The following is a 20,646-nucleotide window of genomic DNA, read 5'->3' on the forward strand; positions in this document are numbered from 1 at the left end:
CCTCAAAGAAGACACCAAGGAATGGTGAGAGAGCCACAGGCGGTGGAGCTACAGACAACTGCCATCAGAAACATCTAGCAGGGCAAACACAGGGAAGACATTTTCAACTAGCAGGAGTTGCATGAGATCAGTGTGGCCAACGACACCTGTTTGCTGGCAGAAGACAAGGGAAGAAAATTCCAGCCTGCAACTGCCAGGGCACTTTCCCAGGGGAAGAGCAGGACCTGAGGATGGATATTTCAGAATAGATCTATTTTCAGACTGGACATTTTTCAGAAACTAAATTTAGCCAGCTTGAATTATTTTTTTTAAAAGCTATCCCATTAAGCCTTTTGAAAGAGGAAGTTGACATTTCATTATGAGGATGGAACATGGTGTTCTCTGATCAGCTGGAGACGCAGGAGGAGAAGAGACTGAGGTGGGCGCACTTGGCAGAGACACCAGCTGGACAGGAGGTGAGGGGAAGGCTGTGGGTGACAGAACCAAGGACTCCAGTCACCGTGGCAATCAAACATCAGAAGTATGTGGTCAGTAATTGTTTTAAAAATAATAACCCACTTGGCAGTTTAGAAAAAGTAAAGTTTTAATTTGCCTCTTTGCTGCCATTCCTAATCTCAGTTGCTTATCAGCCAAAATACTGATAAGCATTGCTTGTTACACTCTCTGCCCCTTTTATGAGAAATCTCCATAGATGAAGGACAGTTACCCTCCCCTAAGGATGGGGATGATGCTCCAAGGCTCACATGCACTGTGGCTTTATCCATGGGCACAGAGGTACTCTAAATGTCATCACTCTGCTGTTCCTTTCCCTTGCTACTTCCAGTTCTGGCTTCCTTTCTCACTTTTATGAAGTCTTTTCCTGTGCCACCACCAGCTAGACCAGGACTCTATTCTCGGTGTTTCTGGTGAAGCTGTGGTAAAATGAGCACTCACATCTGATGCTCTCAAACCAATTGCCCAGGCTGGTTTTGAACCACAATCCTCCTGATCTCTGCCTCCTGAATAGCTAGGAGTACAGGCATGACCCTGGTGCCTGGCTCCAAGGTTCTTAATAATTTCTACTTCACTGGGGTACATCAAAGTGGCCCCCAAAGGAGTCCATGTCAAGTCCCTGGAACTGGTGAGTGAACTTATTTGGAAAACCAGTCTCTGCAGATAGGATAAATGAAGATCATTTGATAAAGGAATAATCCTAGATTATCTGAGAGGGCCCTAAATGCAATCACAAATGTCCTCAGGGGAAAGACTTGGAGGGAGAAGTCATGTGAGGACAAAGAGAGAGTTTGAATCAATGTGGACACAAGCCACACCACACCTGAAGCCACCGGAAGCTGAAGAGGCAGAAAGGACCCTCCCCCAGAACCTCTGACAGGAGTATAGGTCTCAGACACCTGGACTTCAGATGCCCAGCCTCCAAAATTGCAAGAGAACACATTTCTGTCACTTGAAACCATCAAGTTCGTGGTAATTTGTTATAGGAACCTGAATAAACTAAATACACCCATTAACCAATAATACTAAGAGTTTGCTGGAAGAAAAGTAATTTAGATTTTCAGAAAATATTTTTAAAAGGTATGAATGACAGAATAATAGCCAAAATTTTTGCAAAGTATCAATGTTGAGCACAAGGGGAATGGTTGATTCATATTGTAAACTGAAATGCCGAATATGAACTAAAGTGCAATTGTCAGAGAATACCTTACATATCGTCATATATTCTTAGAGAAGAATAAAAGAGAAAAGCAGGCTAGTTACCAATTTTGCCCTAAAACAAGAAGGCTGAAAAGAAGTATATCAAGAAACAGACTATAATTATTTCTAGATATGGAATTTTTGGTGACTGTTAGTACATTAATTTATGCTTCTCTATAATTACTGAATGTTGAACAGAATAATATAGCGAGAAAACAATATATGGAAATAGCCCAACTGGTCTCCAATTTCACCCCTAAATAAAGAAGAGCACAAAATACTTCTAGAGGAGAGGAGTCGGAAAAGATGAACAATGTATCAAAAGTTAGCAGGAAGAAAAGATCTGGTAGCCAAGGAGATGCATTGCCAAGTCATACAATAAAATACTGACCTCCCGCTTTGCCTATTCTTGTTCCTTTGGAAAATACTGAGTGCATTTCAAAGAACAACCTATTGCTGTTATAGAGAAAAGACTTAAAGGAACAGAGCGAATGCTCACGGGCAGCACCAAAAGACTGAACTGCATGTAATTTATGCCTTCAAAAGTCATAGAGCTGTTGCTAACACATTCATAACACTGCAGAGCTGGATATTACCCAATAAATAAAATAGGTTGCAATATGACACAAGATAGGTGTCTATCACTTTCTCTATGGTCTGGACTCCACTGCTTTGCTGGGAGGAAGAAAAGGCAGGTCAGGTTTCTCTCCTTTGGACCAACATGGTCCAAAGTGTTGGAAGTGTTTGCCTGTGACTGGCATGACCTGTCACGTTCCTTCAACCTGGGACCCCTGCACTTCTCGTTAAACAGAGCATTAGCTGAGCAGAGCCAGCTCTGTGGACGTTTGGTGGTAGGCAGAGCAAGGCAGGGATGGAGAGTAGCAGCAGTGTTTGTCTGTCCTGCAGCAGAGCTGCCATGGATTCTGCCTGCTGCACCTGTTCTTCAACTTTTTCTGTTAGTCAGTCCTGGCTCTGGCCCAGGTCCTTCCAAAGTGTCCACTCTCCTTCCTTAGCCAGAGAGCCAAAAGTGACACAACCAGCAAATCCAACAGTATAGTTAACATACAAATGACAAATCTTTGTCACAATGGGTTAATGGATTTTCAGAGGAGGCCTACTTCCCTATCTGTGTATCTTTCCAAACCTTTCATTTACATACAAAGAAGCCCAGTAGGACCTCATTAAGCTACAAAAACATCCTATGCCATAGGAAGTTCATAAATTCCAAGTAGCAGTACTGAGCTGGTGGTAAGCACAGGCTCTGCCCTCCTGATGCCTGACAAAGGTCAGCTTTTCCTAGCACTTTCCTGTGTACAGCCTCATGGTAACTGGGGACAGCTCAGCCCAGACGTGGGTGAAGATTAACCCAAGCCCCAAACTTGGTCCTCTGCTCTTGGCAGTACCTGGTATGGACACAGCAAGAGGCAAGGCAGTCTCTAATGGACTGCCAGCGAGCTTTCTTCACTGTGAAGATGAAGCAGGAATGTCTCCCTAGTCACACTGATCAGCTGAAAGCCAGTCCCTCTTCCTCCTCTCTGGGTCTACACAGGTCCACACCCCCCCACCATGTTCTTGGTAAGTGTGATGCTGAGGGAGGTTGACAGAGGAGCAGAAGGCTGGACCCAGAGGCCTCCCACATAGCCCTCCACACTCCCTCCTCACTGCTGGTTGAATGTGCAGGGCGATGGTGCAGACCTCCCTTGATAATGGCAAAGCCAGCAGCCACAGCAGCCTGTGAACGAACAGCCACCTGGGGAAAGGCAGCCAGTAGCCCATTTGCAGTATGTCGCATCACCATGCCTGTTTCAGTGGCTCAGGAACCCTGATGGAGGAGCAAGGACATCTGCAGCAGGCTGCTGTCACACCTAGGCAAGGGGTGGGGAGTAGTGACAACAGACAATATAGACCACAAAGCAAAGAGGCAGAAAAATGTGGATCCTGGGGACAATCTGCAGGGACCCTTTGTTACAGGAGCTAACAGATGTTATGTTTAAGTGTTTCTGTGGAGTTCCTATGTGCGAGGACAAAGGCATTCTGGGTTGGCATCCACACTCTGGCTGCTGAGTGCCCTCCAGTCTTTCCTGTCTCCAAATACAAGAGCTCTGGGGACGTGGAGGATGCAGTGCTCACTGCCTTGCAATCTACTTCCTTCTCTTCACAGGGTAGGAACATCTTGTAACAATATTAACTGTTTATCTTTCAGTTTTTTAATGGATGTGTAATTTTTTACAGTGTGATTGTACCATAACAAATCTCCTCTTATGACTTTCCAGTATCATTTTATACCATGAAACAAAGCCAGTGTGGATACCTGCTTAGCTAACTTCCTGCAAATTCATGATTGTTTCCTTATGACGTGTTCCCAGAAGTGAACATGCTAAGACTAGTTACATGCAAAAAAAGTTTTCTTTCTTTCTTTTCTTTTTTCTTTTGCTCTGATGCTTAAGAAAATATCATTAGAGAGTGTGATATAATGTAATGCCCCATAAACTGCTGAATATTAGGGGACCTTGGTAATTAAGAAAGATAGGCAGTGGGGGGTTGATCTGATTAAGGCATGATATATACAGGCCTGAGGTACAAAGGCAAAACCCCCTTGCACTATCAATATATACTTTTTCATTTTTTAAAATGAAAAACAGGAGGGTAAAACAGGTCTTTTTTAGAGTGGGTACTACTGGGAGGGGGGAGCATAAGGAAAGGGTGAATGAGGATGAATGGTGGATATGAAAATAGAAGAATGAAACCTGTTCCAAGAAGGGGAGGAAGGAGAACGATGGAGGGGGTAAATCTAACTGAGATACATTGTAAGCATATATGTAAATATCACAAAGTATCCCCCCTACAACTGTTATATGCTAATAAGACAAATTAATTTTAAGAAGAAAGTATCACTAGAGAAACAAGCAGACAAACTGAACACCAGGAAACACTGCTTGGTTGCTTTAAAGAGAGATGAAGCTCGTCTTTCACACACAAAAAAAAACTTTGAATCTAATTACAGTGACAACCTAGAGCATGCTGTTTTAGACCCAGAAATGTTATCTACTAAAATTAAACAGGAAAGTTAAAATAAAAAAAAGTAAGATCAATAGAAAAAAAATTTTAAAACAGCCACAATAAAATTTGAAACTATAACTTTCAACTGCTTATGAAAATTGCTAAATTATCTGTAGTATAGATTCTATACTAAGCTTTTAATGGAAAGGTTATTTGAAATTTGTTCAAAAACTGTCAAAATATTATAAGGAATGTCATAAAATGTAAAATATTCTTAAAAAGCCAAAGGTTTCACACTAAAGGCAAATAAGGAAGATATACAAACTCACCAATGTGCTCGTAAAGTTCCTTATCCCTCACATGCACACAACCCAGAGGAGCAAGGGATAAGGTAATGAATGGGGAGTGAGGAGGTCAGAGCGCTGGATTTACTCATCGTCCACACTTACTAAGCAATACGGTTGCCAGTTCTGTCCTCTCCATCCCCTTCATGGCCACCTTCCCAGCCCGAAGGACAATGCCTGGCCCCTGGGCATGAGGCAGCACTGGCACAGCCTTTCCTGGTCTGCGCCCTCGAGCCCAAAGCAAGAACTGCGAGGGCGACTTCATCTGGCATCAGGCCTGGGAAATATGCCAGGGGAAGCAGTGCTCAACTAAGTCTGGAAGAATAAGTATAAGGAAGGATGGAAAAAGAGCCAGGCTCTGGTGGCTCATGCTTGCAATCCTAGCTACTCAGGAGGATCAGATCAGGAGGATCACAGGCAAAAAATTCACCAGACCCCATCTCAACCAATAGCTGGGTGCCAGTAGCTCACATCTGTAATCCTAGTTACAGGATTACTGTTTGAATCCAGCAGGGAGTGGGGGGAATTTGTGAGACCCCATCTCAACCAATAGCTGGGCACCATGGTGTGCACCTGTCATCCCAAACAATGTGAGGGCTGAGATCAGGAGGACTGCAGTTCCAGGCCAGCCCAGGCAAAAATGTTCATGAGACTCCATCTCAACAGTTGGATGTGATGGAGCATGCCTGTCATCCCAGTGACAGTGGGGATCTTAAAATAGGAGAAATGTGGTCCAGGTCAGCCTGAGCAAAATCCAAGTCCCTATCTCCAAAATAACCATAGCAAAAAGTGACTGGTGGTGTGGCTCAAGTGGTAGAACACCTGTGTAGCAAGAATGAAGCCCTGAGTTCAATCCCCAAAAAGAGAGAGAGAGAAAAGAAAGAAAGAAAGAAAGAAGGAAGGAAAGAAGAAAAGAAGGAAGGAAGGAAGGAAGGAAGGAAGGAAAGAAGAGAGAGGAATAACAATAAAAGAAAGACATGGTAAGTGTGGGCAAAAGCATTGGAGCCCTGTTGATGTGCAGTCAAATTAGGGAACAGGATGCAACACAGTGATGGCAGAGAGCCTGAACACCATGGAAGGGATGGTGTGATCTCCCTCTGGCCCTACAGGTAGTTAAGACAGGGCTTCCTGGACCAGGAGTAGACAGTGATTAGGATACAGGACACTTCCTCACAGAGCTGCCCTTCTAGAAAGAGAGCTGGAAGACAAGGTGACTGCACGGTGTGACACATACCATACGGCAGGTGCACAGAGAATCTTATCCCACTGGATCTCGTGGGGCCAAAGATTTGCCAAGTCAAACACCTACTTAGCTCTGAGTGGGTGAAGGGTTAGCTCTTCCTGAGCAGCAAGATGGGAAAGGGAAGAAGGAAGTGGGAATGGCTGGAGACAACACAGATGGTCTCTGATTTATAAAGGTTTGATTAATGATTGTTCTACTTTACGATGATACAAAAGTGTGCCTGTGTAGTCATTCTGGTGTCTCTTTCAGTACAGCATTCCATAAGTTATCTGAGATACATAACCTTGTTTTATAAAATTGGCTTTGTGTTAGGTGGTTTTGCCCAATTACAGGCCAATGTGAGTGTTCTGAGTGGGCTAGGCTAGACTGGGATGTTCAGTAGTTAGATGAGTTAAATATATACTTGGCTTGGTATTTTCAGTTAATGGTGAGTTTTCAGGAGGTAACCCTATCTTTTTTTAAATTTCTTTTATTCATATATACATACAATGCTTGGGTCATTTCGCCCCCCTTCCCCTCTCCCCCTCTCTCTCCCCTACTCCCTCCCTCTCCCTGCTACCCCCTCGCTACCAGGCAGAAACTATTTTGCCCTTATCGTTAATTTTGTTGAAGAGAGAGTATAAGCAATAATAGGAAGGACCAAGGGGGTAACCCTATCTTAAGTCAAGGACAAATTGTCCTCCATATAAGGACTCCCCCCACATTCTGAATCTTTGTTATGACATGGTCATTTGCCTCAGGCTAAAACAGTTGTACTGGGCATTTTCATGACTTCAGGATCTATGAAGATACATAAAACAAGAAACTTGAGTTGTCCACAGGCTGTACAACATCAGCTCACATGTATCCTTAAAACTAACCAATAGTAGATTTGTGGATGGTGCTTAGAAATGAAGACCAGGCTCCTGTTCCCACACAGTTTATCACCTGGTCACAGAGGCAACATATAAATCCTAGAAAAAGATCATTACACCTCCTGTAGGTTGTGCATGTGTGCTCTGCTTTTGCTTTTGGTTTCCTTCCAAACTTACTCCAAGACACAATCAGGAAAAATAATTTTTGCATTTGCACAACTGTTACATATTACATAGCTACAGTCCTTGTAAGAGCAACCGTGAAAACATATTTTATGATTTAGCACTATGGAAAATTTTTCTTCACTAAAAATAATGAGTATGCAATGTCCACCCTGAAAAGGTGATGGAGTGAGAAGTGGGTTTTTGTTAACATGATGCCCAGAGAGCGCAGAGTCAAATGTGATACCCAGAGAATTCATTAACCCACAGCTGTCATGTTTGTTGGCTCACCCTACATAGAAAAGTCAAAAGTCTTTTTTAGGAGATTGGCAATACAGATAAGTAAAAGAAGACTAGCAATAATAAGCACTAAAGTTTTATGAGAATTCACAGTGGCTTGATGCCTTCCAATGTAGGTGAGCCAACCACTCACAGTTTACTTCTGCACAATTAAAACGGTCAAGACATAGTGAGCATTCACACCATGCCTGACACTTACGTAAAGCCATCAGCTCATCTGGTCCTCTTGGCCTCCCTCTTTTCAGTGAGGAGGGAACTGAAATACTGTAAGGCCAAACAAAGTCAAACAGCACTCAGCTGCCCAGACAGGCAACAGCAGCTGGTGACTGTCAGTCACCCTTATGCTGACAAGATAAAAACCCACTGGCCTGTGGCCTTGTGCAGAATCAGCAGGACAAATGTTCCTTAACAACAACGGGGTACTTTTTATATTGCCTGGCTTAACATATGTACTGTATGGGTCCTAGGAGATTGTGTCCATAATTTTCTTTTCTCACCACATTCTGATATCTGCTGCCCAACCTCCCTCCGTGTGCAGAGTATGGAATATCATTTCTAAAACAATGACCTGTTTGTTATATTCACGAGGTTACTTTTCAGAGATTTCATTACATTTCTATCATCGATTTAAACTTTTTCCTTTCTTTTTTTTTTTCCCTGAGCATACACACAGGAAGTATACCATAAAACAATTCTTGACCCACTATGAGAGCTTTCATTGGGAAGCTGCTGGAGAAACTACAAACGTGCTGTCCCATTTGGTTGTCAGGGAGAGAAGACACAATTCAAAGAGAGAATTTCCTGGCTTACATATGAGATCAAGGGATAATCTCAGTTCCTGCAAAACTTGGTTCTTTTCGTCTTCTTCTAGGGTCCCTGGCCCATCTCCCCTCCCCCTCCCCCACCCCAGATGTGAGCCTCCTGTGGGCTTTGTTTTCAGGCAAGCCATCCCCACAGTCTCAGGTTGTGAGATGACTGCAATAGCCCCAGGCCCTCCATCTTCTCAACCAGATTTCCTAAAACCTTTCTTTCCTCTAAAGGTATCTTAAACTGTAGGCTTGAGTGGAGTGCCCTGTATTCGAATGATTCAACAACTGGAGAGAGGGATGGTGCTTGTGACCTCCTGGCCAATCCAAGACTGCTACTTCAAGGGGACATGGTCCACCATAGCCACACCCTGAGTGTGGGAGGGACCTTCTCCACAAGATTTGGGGTAGATTCACACTATGCAGATACACTGGAAGTCGGTAAGGCTAACTCTGGAAGGTCAGGTAAGAAAGACCAGATGTTCAAGAACTGGTTTCTGACATTCAGCAGGAAAACTGCCAGCAACACCTTGGAAGGGGTGTGCTCTCTCAGGAGCACCTGCCACCAACACCAAAACGAGAGAGAGGCACTCCTGTGGATTTACAGGAAAGACAGGGGAGGAAACCCTGAGCTGCTCATGAGAAGCTTTCTTGTCAGATGAAATCAGTGCAGAGAACAATGACAAGGGGAAAAAAAAATCAGTGGTTCACATGTGAACTCCAGCTGCCTTTGAGGAAGAGATTAATACAGGCTCAAAATCTGTTGTCTACCACTGCTCTGAAGCCCTGGAAGGAAACTATGAGCAAGCAGTGGAATGTACACTGAAATCTCAACACCTACAACCCACACCTGGTCTAGCATCAGAGCCCAGGCTCTTGTCCGCCTGAAAGCAGCAATGCTATTTGTCACGAATAAGACAGAATTACCATGCTCAGGTGTTTGTACACACAAGTACCTAGAAGCAACTGAACACATTTAAGTCAATGGCAATAAGCCAGGAGTGCTTACATGATGAAAACTAACTCCTAGGTAAAAGTATGGATAATTAAGAGTAATTTTAACTGCACGGAATGTTTTGCCCACTAACTTCCTGTGTGGTAGGTTATAATTCTTTTACAGCCAACATGCTGCAATACTCTAAATATGACTCCCATCTGGCCAAAATGATGAATCATGGTTATTTTTATTATAGCCAATGGATGACCGTGGCATATCCCTTCCAAGGGTCAATAGATAATATATTTGATTAACTTCCTTATAAAACCTGTGAAGCGTGCAGCATTCCACTCCATGGACAACTGAGATGAAGTTTTTCCTCAAATAACTACAAAAGAATTATAATATTTCTTCAATTTCAGCATTATGGAAAATAAAGTGCTAAAAGTAGAAGTAACAAATCCTCTAACATTTAATAAAATATTAGCGCTCTCAGTTTTGAAAGTGGTCAGGCACTGGGTACACAGAACCCAAAGTAATTTAAATTCTAAGAAGTCTATTTTTATTTAAACATTCAATTTTGAAATCCTACCAATCTCAAAAGTGAAGTGGACAAAAACAGGAGACACCACAGAAGTCAACAAAGAAGAGTTCACATACATCACTTGGAGAAACAGTGCAACGGACACCAGGATGCTAGAACATCACTGGGAGAAACAGCACAATGAGACGTGAATTCTATAAAAATCAGATTTTTTTTATGAGTTCAAACCCCAGTAGTGCCACACACCAAAACAAAACAACTCAGCAAAATACTGCTTTTAATCTACCTAAATCACAAGTAACCTAAGGCACACTAAAACATGGGTGCCCTGAGCAGCACAGCTTGGGAGAACTGCACTATTGCTGATGGGTGTTTTGGAAGGAAAGGGAGTACTATAAACACTTGACCTGGAATGCACTGGAAATACGTTCTTAAAGTGAAAATTTTAATTTCATCCCTTTGAATTATTTGACATTGCACTCACACTCCTCCACACGCTTACCCTTTAACACAAAATACAACGCGCACAGGTTCACACCACCGGTCAGCGTGAGGACTCCACATCTTGTAAGAGGGAATGAAGAAACAGGATGGCTTATGGACATAAAGTGCCAGCTCCCTGACAGGTCGTCTTTGAGAGCAAATCCCACTCTTACTGGATAAGACCTCTGAGTGCTACAGAGTGGGTGGTAAGGCTGAGGCAGGGTGATTTCCTATTTCCTCTCAGTAAGTCCATGACTTCCCCCAGCCCAGAAGTTCTCAGAGCACCCCTGTATGGCCTACAAGCCATGTGGCCAGATGTGGGGGTATAGAAAAATTCTAATTTGTTCTCTTCCAAGTGATGAAAAGTCACACCATGTAAAAGGAAATGGTAGGGCACACTCTACAATTACCATGGGAGCCAAATCTGTGAGTCACCCAGCTGCCTGCACAAGATGATTTGGTACTGGAAAATCCTGATTAATGACATTTTTTTAAACACCAGAGTAACAACTTGACCTGCCAAAAATTACTATTTTTTCATCATTTCACCTTTTTTTTTTTTTGCCATAGCTATTACTTTTTGCAGAGGATATGGAGGGAATAAAATGAAAATCGTGCTGTGATGCACCTTAACTTCAAATCTAAATGTTCTTTCCAAAGGGTGTTGAGGTGGAGGGCAGCTGTTAGGCCTGCCTCAGACTTGTAAGAGTCCTGAACTGGCCCTGGACTATCTCGGGCCATGCTGAGACACTAGGTTGTTTTCTAATTACAAGTGTAATTAATTCACCCTCTGCAAATAAGACTTTTCTAAAAAGCACAGTTTACTGGGGTCTGTGGATCCAAGTCTGATACAAGGTTGCACCAGGATGCACTCATGCTGGTCTCCCAAGGCCCCGAGTCATGGGCGCTAGCTGCCTCCTGCCTTCAAGTCCAAGACGCCAGGAAAAGCGGCTGCGCTTTGTATCTCGATCTCTGAAACCACCCACAGCCAGGGCTGGCTGAGTTCATCCACGCGGAGGATGAATTCGCTGCCCATCGCTTTATTTTTAATCGATACAAGACAGCCGCTGCTGATAAGTCACCCATTCGGGATTCCAACCCTGGCTGGAACCGCCATTCATTTGCGAGAAGCGGGCGGCTGGCACAGTGTTCGCCAAGAAGTGTGGAGGAGCCTCGCAGGGTGCTTCGAGTTTCGGGTGCGAATCGCGCAGCAGCCGGCGCTCCCACTCCACCTGCGACCCTCTCCGCGCCCCTCCCCGTGTCTCCCAACTCTCTCTAGAGCTCCCCACCCATGTCCCCTTCCAGGCTCCGAAGCATCTCCCACGGGCAGCACAGCCGCGCGAGGAGGGCGGCTGAGTGGGAGAGGCGCCCCCGCCCCGCCGGGCCCCACCTGGCCCGCGCCAGGCAGAAGAGCCGGTGCCTGCCGCCCCCCACCCCCTCGCCGCGCAGGGCTGTAATAATTACATCCTCGTTATTTCTTCTGCGATCGTTAGGGAAGGAGCCCGAGAACAGCAACAGCCGCTGCCGGGGGAGGCTTAGTTACAAAACCCTGCGCTGGGTAGCGCCTCGCTTAGCAACCACCCTAAAAAAGCCCCTGTGCTCCTCGCTCACACTTGGAGAGCGGGGCGGCGGCCACCCCCTCCCGGCGCGCACCCCTCGGCCCCGCTGGTCGCTGCAGCTGCTGCAACCCGGCACAAGTGGCCCCTCTCCGCCTCCGCGACCCCCGCGGCGCAGCCCGGGCTCCCCGCACCTTTCATTCATTGCCGGTGCTGTCTGCGTGCCCACCCTAGACTTGGGGAGGGCGCACACAGGTCGCTGGCTGTCACCCCTATTCCCTCCAGGTTATCCCACCATAACCCACCTCCAGCCCCCCCCCCGCCCGCCGGCCCCCCCACCCCGCGAGCCGGGCCCCCTCCTAGCGGGGTCGAGCGGTGAATTTCACACCTCGGTGGCGCACAGCTCCACGCCCGCTCCAACACCTGGGCAGTCCGGGGTCTTGGGATCCCAGGCCACGACGCCGCGACCTCGGCGCCGGACCCCAAGCACTGGCTGCCCCCGATCCCCTCGCGCTCCGGCAGCGCGTCCCCAGCCACCCCCGCCCCCAACCCAGCCGCCTACATGGCCCACCCGTGGGTCGGTCATGCCTCGCTGACCCTCCCCGCCCCGACGGCTCTAGCCGCCTCGCCCCCGGGTCCCCTCGTCCCGGTCCCCGCGGACCCGGGCGGCTCGCACCTTTCTCAGGACAGACATCCTCGGGCGCTCCTAGTTCAGCAGGTGCGGGGCTTCATGGCGAGGTGGCTAACCCCTTAGGTGGGGCGGCGCGCGGGATCCCACAGCCGGTTCCCAGGCTTGCGGGTTTGTAGGTCTGTGCGTCCGTCCGCGGTCGGTCTGTCCGCCGCCACCACCGCCGCCGCGCGCTCCGACCGCGCTCCAGCCCCGCGCACGGTCGGTCCTCACGGCCGGCGCCTGCGCACTCGGCGCCCGGGGAGGCACCAGCGCACTGGGGGGCGGCAGGCGCGCGGCTCCATCTGGGGAAGGGCCCGGCGCCCGCGCGCCTCCGGAGAGCGCCCAGGGCGCAGCGCGGCGGCCACCCGGCAGCCCGGTTCCCCGGCCGCCGGGCGCGCACGGCCCGGGAGCGCGCGCACAGCCCGCCCTCCGCCGCGGCAGCGCAACGCCGGCCCCAACTGTTGCGCGGAGAGCGGCGGGTCACTCGGGGACAGCTAGGGCGCGGGGGTGCTGGGGATGTCCTGCACCGCACGTGCTCGGCGCTCTTGAAAGTTAGCAGGGCAGTCCACGCACACCCTTCCACGCTAGGGAAGGTCCCCTGGACCGAGAAGAGGGATCTGCCGGCGCGTTCCTGCGCGGGACTGGGGTGCAATGTGAAGTCTTCTCCGCACCTATGGGCCGGGACAAGATATGTCCTTTAGGTGTTTGCAAAACATTCCTCTGCTGAAGCATGCAGAGGCTATGGGCGCTGTGAAACGGAACCTCTCACTGTTTCCGCCGGGTTTCTTCCCTGCAGATGAATTGTGGGGTGCTATGCTCACAGGAAAAAGGCGGATCTACCAGTGGTGTTCCCGGACCCCACGTACCTGTCTCTAGTTGTTAATAAGACTAGTCCGGACGCTGTGAGAGGGGTCAAATGGTGTCCCTGCCTGCTCTGCTCGCTGCAACAAAATATACCTGGCAGGGTCCTAGAAAAAAGACTGTCATCCATTCATCCAGTAGAAGTTGCGTTGACAACGTGCTTCAGGATGGCAAATCACCAACATTGGCCATATTGAGATGGACTCTAGTTAGATTGATGGGAAAGCACTTCCGAGGTCGAAGGGACTGTCCCAAAAAGAAGGTACTGTGGCCTTGAGCAGAAAAACACAGTGGGGACCTGAGACCTAGTTTTGCTCTGGGCTGTATCACTGTATAGCTACCTGACCTTGGGCAAGTCACCTCGCCCATTTTAATGCAAACACAGTAGTGGACTTTCCCATATTTCCAACTGTGTCATTGAGAAGTAAATGAGATTTTTAAATGTGACCAAAAAAGAAAAAAGCTAGGCTCTGTACTTCACTTCTGTAATCCTAGCTAATGGGGAAGCAGAGATCTATCTCAACCAATGAGCTGGGTGTGGTGGTGGTCTATGCCTGCCATCCCGGCTAGGAGGGGAGCCTAAATAGGAGAAGCAGTTTCCAAGTCACCACAGTATGAACCAAGACCCTATTTGGAAAAATAACTGAAGCAGAAAGGGTTGTGGGTACGGCTCAGGTGGGAGAGTGCAATTTCTGGAGTTCAAACCCCAGTACCCAATAAATAAATAAATAAATAAATATGACACAAAACTTAAACACCAAGATGAATGTTTGGAGGAAGATGAATGGGGGCTGGAATAAAACCAGGCAATCAAAAGATATTTGACATGGAACAAACTAATCTTCACCAGCAACTCCAAGATCATTAAACAAAAAGTCTCCCTAATGTTTTTTCATCTAATCCATCACTCAAATATTATTCAATTTCAGTTTATTTTCAAAACAAAGTGTTAAATGATGAGGGGGGTACAAAAATAAATCAAAGAAATCTGACTGTGATGGTTTCTCCTGAGTGCTTCCAGCATCTTCCAATTTGTTTTCACTGTCCAAAACCAGTCAATTGTGGCATGTCAACCCTCAACTAAAAGTCTAGATTCCAGACCAATTTTAAAATGTACTATTCGTTTGCTCTCCTCTTACTATTTGTTCCCATGTTTTATTCATTCTCTCATGCAACAGTAACAACAAAAGTAACACAAATGTGCTAAATGCTTATCATGTGTGAGCAAAACAAACAAACAAACAAACAAAACAGACCATCACTGATCACTTGGATCTTCCACTCTAGGGAGGGAGTCATGTTCAAAGTGACAGGAGTAATGTGTGACCATGAATTACAATTGTTTTTCTGAAGGCAGTTAATACTGTTTGTGATCTCAGGGAAGAACTCTGATGGCATCATTAGGATAAGACTTTGTGTTAGTTACTCTTAGGTTGCTGTGACAAAACACCTAAGTGAACAACTTAAATGAGGAAGGGTTTATTTTGGTTCACAGTTTCAGAAGATGCAGTCCATAGTTGATTGGCCCTGTACACTTGGGCAGAGCATCATGGCAGTGGGAGGATGTGATGGAGAAGCTTTTTCACCTTGAGGCAGGCAGGAAGCAGAAAGAGCCAGAAAGGAAGGGGGTCAAGATGCCCTCAAGACTGACCCCTAGAGACCTACTTCTTCCAGCTAGATCCCTCCTCCTAAAGTTTCTTAAAAAAAAAAAAAAAAAATAGCACCACCAGCTGGGGAACCATGCCCTTAACACAGGTGCCTATGGGGAACATTTCATATTAACATAATGTTGTGCTCTTGCCCCCCAAAGGCTCATGGCCCTCTCATAATGTAAAATGCATTTAGTACAGCTCCAAGTCCCCAAAGTCTTCACAGTTCCAACATTGTTCAAAAGTCCAAATTCAAAGTCTCCTCTGAGACTCCAGGCAAACTCTAACTGCAAAGCCCTGTAAAATCAAAAAGAAAACTACATACTTCCCACAAAAAAGGGCACACAGTAAATATCTCCATTCTAAAAGGAAGGGTGGAAAAAATGGGACAAAAGCAAGACTGAAACCCAGCAGAGGAAATAGTCCTGTAGATCCAGGTCTGGGCATGTGGTGTTGTGATGTAAGCTCTAATAGGCTTAGGTAACCCTCCTCTTGTGGACTTGCTTCCCTCTTGGGCTGGCTCCACTCATTGCCTGCTGCTTCCCACAGCAGGTGTTTCACATTCCTGGCATCTCCAACATCCTGAGGTCTCTGCAACTTAGGATTCACCCTCACATGAGCTGTCTGCAGGGATCCTGACCCTACCACACATTCCTGACCTTCCTTTGAAATCTTGGTGGAAGCCTCCATGACCCTGTAACTCTTGCATTCGGCTTGCACAATCACTATCATGCTAATGCAGCCAGCTTAAGCAGTATTCAGGCCCCCTTGGGTTATGACTGTAAGTGCCTGGGTGGCTAAACCCAGGAAAACACTTCCCTAGGTGGTCCTGTATAAGCAAGCCGCCCCTGTGACTCTCTTTTCATGGAAAAGTCTTTTAAATGAGTTTGTAATTTTACAACCTGGAGCCTGTGATGGGTGGGATAGAGCTAATTTCTGAAATGCCCTTGTTAATGGTGCTGGTACAGTCTGTGATCAGAAGTCTTCCAAATTCTTTGTGTCCCATGGGAAGAATCCTTCACAGGACACATGGGTATAAACGGAGTTTATTAAAGGTTAGGAGAAGAAAATACAAAGGGAAGCATGGTGTGTCCCAGGTGGAATTTGGAGGCCAAGAGAGCATGCCTTTCTCCTTTTCAGGTACTTTTGAAACCTACATTAACCCAGGGGAAGGGAATAACCAGGTGATTTTCATCCAATAATCAATGAGTGGGGAGGGGAATGGGTGGTTCCCAGGTCAGGTGAGGGTGGTCCCCAAGCCAGAGCATGGTTAATCTGAGATGTAATATTTTTCTCTATGATTCTCAAACTTTCCCTAATTCTAGCCTGCCTCACCCTCAAGGCATCTTTCCTATTGTCCCAGTGCCAAGTGCTTGGCTTCTCTGTAATGGCGCTAATCTCTTTAATGCCACATCCTCCTTGTCCATAACTTCCAAGTAACCTTTCTGTTCTGCTTTTTGCTCCAAGTACTCCCTGTAAACATGGCTAGCAGCAGTCAGCAATAACCATGCCACAGTCTGAATGCTGTGCAGTTTTGAAATTTCTCTACCAAATTGATTAGTCTATTGCTTTTAAATTCAGCCTCAAAGTATCAGGGCATGGACAAAATGCAGACAAATTTTTTGACAGGATATAACACAAATGCCCTTTAGGCTAATTCCCAACAGGGTTCTTATATCCACCTAAAATCTTATGAGCTCAGTCTTCACTGTCTGCATTTCTATCAGCATCCTGGTCTTCTGAGCTCCCACCAGAATCCCCATTAAGCTAGTTTACAGTAGCCTAGGCTTTCCCTCACTTATATCTCCAAATTTTCCCAAATTCCTACCACACACCAGTTTCAAAGGCTAAACAACCACATGGTCAGGTTTAGTCAAAGAAATTACCCCACTTTTCTTATACTTATTTTCTGAATATTTTACTTCTGCATTGCTGTGACAAAATCCCTGAGGGAACTACTTAAGGAGGAAGAATTCATTTTGGCTCACAGTTCCAGAGAATTCAGTCCATGGTGTCTGGGCCCCATGTGTTTGGGCACAACATCATGGTGGAGGGAAAATCTGCTTCACTTCCTGGCAGATAGGAAGCAGAGAGAAACACACAAGAAGAGGCCAGGGACAAGACTCCCCAAGAATTTGCCCCTAGTGACCTACTTCCTTCTGCTAGGCCCCACTTCCTAAAGTTTCCAAAACCATCCAAAATAGCTCCACCAGCTGGGAGCCAAGCCGTTAACACATAAGCCTATGGAGACATTTCATATTCAAACCAGGTTCTCCCCAAGCAGGTCCTGAAACACAGATTTGAATGCAGATTTATTTGAAGTAGAAAAAGTGAGACTGGGAAGGAAACAAAGTTAATGAAGGATGTGTTAGCAGGCTGGTCATTCCTATATGCAGTGTGGACTCTGTCCTGCTGAGGATTCTGTGAGGAACAGTAAGGAATACACCTCCTGATGGGGAGGCTGCACGTTTTCTGAGCTGACTGCCATACCCAGCAACTGATGATTGCTCCCTCTTACCTTGTATTCCCTCTGCTGAGTAATTCCGATAGTTTCAAACACAGCCATCAGCAGGATTTGAGATGAATGTGTGAAGTCAGAGATTGGCATCTGCCAGAGCCCTGAGGAAGATAGGACTTAGGCAAGAAAGTAGGGAGGTAGAAAAAGGGTTCCTGGCAGGAGGAAGGGCAGGGCTGAAAATTCAGGGGAACACAGTGACTTGGAGTTTTCTTTCTAAATGACCAGTTAGAATAATCAGAACTGAGAGAGTAGTATGAATGAGGAAACTAGGAGTTCAGGATTTTCATAGGACATTTAAAGGACTTGGAATTGTAGCCTATATCTCTTCCCAAACTGTATAACTTGTATTTCCTTTTCTTATCTTATTATATTAGCTAGGATTTCTAGTATGATGTTGAAAATCAGCAGTGAGAGGGAAAACCTTGTCTGTTCCTGATCTTCATGGAAAAGCTTCTAGGTTTTTACCATTATGTTAGCTATAGAGTTTTGTAGATGTTCCTCATCAAGTTGAAGAAATTACTTTCTGTTTGTTGTTGGCTATGACTTTTTTTAAAAATCATGAACAGGTGTTGGATTTTATCAAATGCTTTCTCTGCATCTATTGATAATACTGCAGTTTTCTCTTGTACCCTGGTGCTGTTATGAGTTACAATGGGTGATTTTTGAATGGTAATGAGATTTTTTAAAAGAACTTTTTGATTGTTGTGAGAAGAGATGGTGGTGGGATGGCAGTGAGAAAACAAGAGTGAGACTAGGGATATAAGCTTTCAAATGCCTGAAGAAACCCTAGTGAGAAATGAAAACAAACCTGATGTGACTTTTCTGGATGGGTCAAGTGGGAAGAGAGGAGGGGAAGAAACCATGTCTGCCAAGGCTGACCTGACAGCTGGGTGGATAGTGCTTCTGGTGTTACAGAAGTACTAATTCGGAGTTGGTGAGGTGAAGGGCCTTGGGGACTGGCACAGGAACATGTATGGTATAGTGGTAAATAGGGAAGAGTCAACAGAAGATGTCAAAGTGGATAGACACTGGTTTGGAAGCCAACTCTTCAAGAACTCTGGGCATAAAACAGACTGAAGAAGCAGGGCTGAAAGAAACTATGTGGTTCCTGGGAAGATGTAGAAAAGTCCAGAGCAGGCTTGAGTGCTCACGGGAGTGGTGAAATCAACAATGACAAATTCAAGAAGCAGCCTAGTCAAGGCCATTATGCCATCACACATTCCCTCTTTCCAGCATTACTCATTTTTCAATATCAATTCAATCAGGCCAAATTGGCACACACAGTTTCTGTGTGTTTGTGTCAAAAAAAAAAAAATCCCCTCCAGTTCCTGCCCCATTTTCCTGATTCCACCAGTGTGGTCTTCATCCAATGTATTCATTTTCTGCCCTGCAATTGTCCATATGTATTTTCATTAAGCTTTTGCTTCTACCATTCCAATTAAATTACTGTAACCAGTCACTAGTGACCTGCCTTTGACAGATCCAACTGTGCATGATCAGTCCTCATCTTAACCTATCAACATTATCTGTGATAAATGATCCCTTCTGTGACTTGGCTTGAGGATGGTCACTGTCTTTCCCTTTCCTCTCTGGCCACTCCTCCTGGGCCACAGTTAGGGTGTCATATACCCACCCTCCAAAGGCTAGAGGCCTTCAGTGTTTGGTTCTTGGACCTCTTCTCTGACCGAACTTATTCCTTTTATGATCTCCCAAGCTTGTGCATCTCAAACTCTGTATCTCAAGTTGCACAGCACCACCCAACAAAGGGTCTGGAGACTCTAACTTTCCAGATTCCAGACCAAAAACTTGGAGCCAGACAAGACTTCCCCTTTTCTGTCACAACCCAGTCAGGTCAAGCAGAAAAAAATTCTTTTGTGTTGTTTTCAAACACATCCCCAATCTGACTACCTCCCTCCACAACCTCCAAAACTACTACTCAGATGCTAGCCACCAACCAACATCTTACAGCAGTTGACTTGAAGTGGTCTCCAGACTTCCTCCTACTGAAATCTATTCAGCACAGCGGCTAAAACCACATCTTAAAAATGTACATCAGATTATTTCATTCTCTACTCAAAACCGACCAATGGTTTTCCATTGCTCCATTAGGAATGGAGACTGGACCTCTGTCCTTTTTGAGCTCACACTGGCAGGCCGCAGATCTTGCAAAACACCCACGCAGGCATTCTCCTTGAACTGCAGTCTTCTTCTGCTCTGCGCCCTGTTTCTTCCTTTCTCTCCTGCTCACACTTGTGTTCAGATTGCCTTCCCTGACCAAAGGCACCTCTGCTTCTCTGCGTCATTTTTCTCCAAAGCCCTCATCTGCTTGGGATATACTCCTGTCGTCCTCGTCCTTGTAATTTGTCTCACTATTCTCTCGTTAGACCATGGATGTATCTCTAGCATGCAGACTAGTGCCAGACATCTGGAAGTTCGACAATCGTGTTTTCGGAGAAACTAATCCAAGGCCGAGGGGCCCAAGACGCACAAGTGTCCTAAGCGCAGTGACTCGGGTTGGACAGGAAGCGATTTGTCCAGAAGGGGAGACCAAGAGGATGTCAGCAGACAGGGGACAGAGGTAGGTTCTTGATACTGGCGGTGTTCCAAGAGCACGGGTCAAGCCAACACCCTCAGGTGTGGGTGGACAGCAGGTGTCTGGGCCGCGGTGGGGCGGAGTGGGACCCTTCTCCCCTCAGCTTACGGGTCCTCGCTTCTCCCCTCAATGTCGTTTGTCGCGATCACACCCGGAGTTCCGCGGGTGCGCAGAGCAGGTACGGCCAGCTGTCCTGTCCCTACCCAGGTGGGCGGCAGGTCCCAGGAACCGCCCGCCACCGCCTTCTCAGCTCCGCCCCGCCCCCTGCCTCCCGCGCAGGCTCTGCAGCGCGGCTCCCAGGGGCGGGGTCTAAGGGCTGAGCACACGCCCAGAATCGGTATTAGCCAATACTCAGCCTGAGCGAGGATGATTGACATCACACGGCAGAGGCCTCGGATCCGAATTGGACAATCCTACTGCTGTGGGCGGGCATA

The 20,646-nt window shown here is 46.4% G+C and overlaps 1 protein-coding gene across 9 annotated transcripts in view; it reads right to left on the bottom strand.

Moving 5' to 3' along the window:
• Positions 1 to 12,861, bottom strand: part of LOC109696566 (disks large-associated protein 2) — a 664,364-nt gene extending 651,503 nt beyond the window's left edge. For all 9 annotated transcript variants that reach the window (XM_074055339.1, XM_074055343.1, XM_074055340.1 and 6 more), the window contains exon 1: positions 12,598 to 12,861. In XM_074055339.1, coding sequence (XP_073911440.1) covers positions 12,598 to 12,615 — 18 coding nt within the window. In that variant the 5' untranslated portion in view covers positions 12,616 to 12,861. The remainder of the gene's footprint in view (positions 1 to 12,597) is intronic.
• Between the last annotated feature and the right edge of the window lie 7,785 nt (positions 12,862 to 20,646).

The sequence above is a fragment of the Castor canadensis genome, chromosome 14 (assembly GCF_047511655.1).
Source record: "Castor canadensis chromosome 14, mCasCan1.hap1v2, whole genome shotgun sequence".
In the NCBI taxonomy this organism is placed as follows: Eukaryota; Metazoa; Chordata; class Mammalia; order Rodentia; family Castoridae; genus Castor; species Castor canadensis.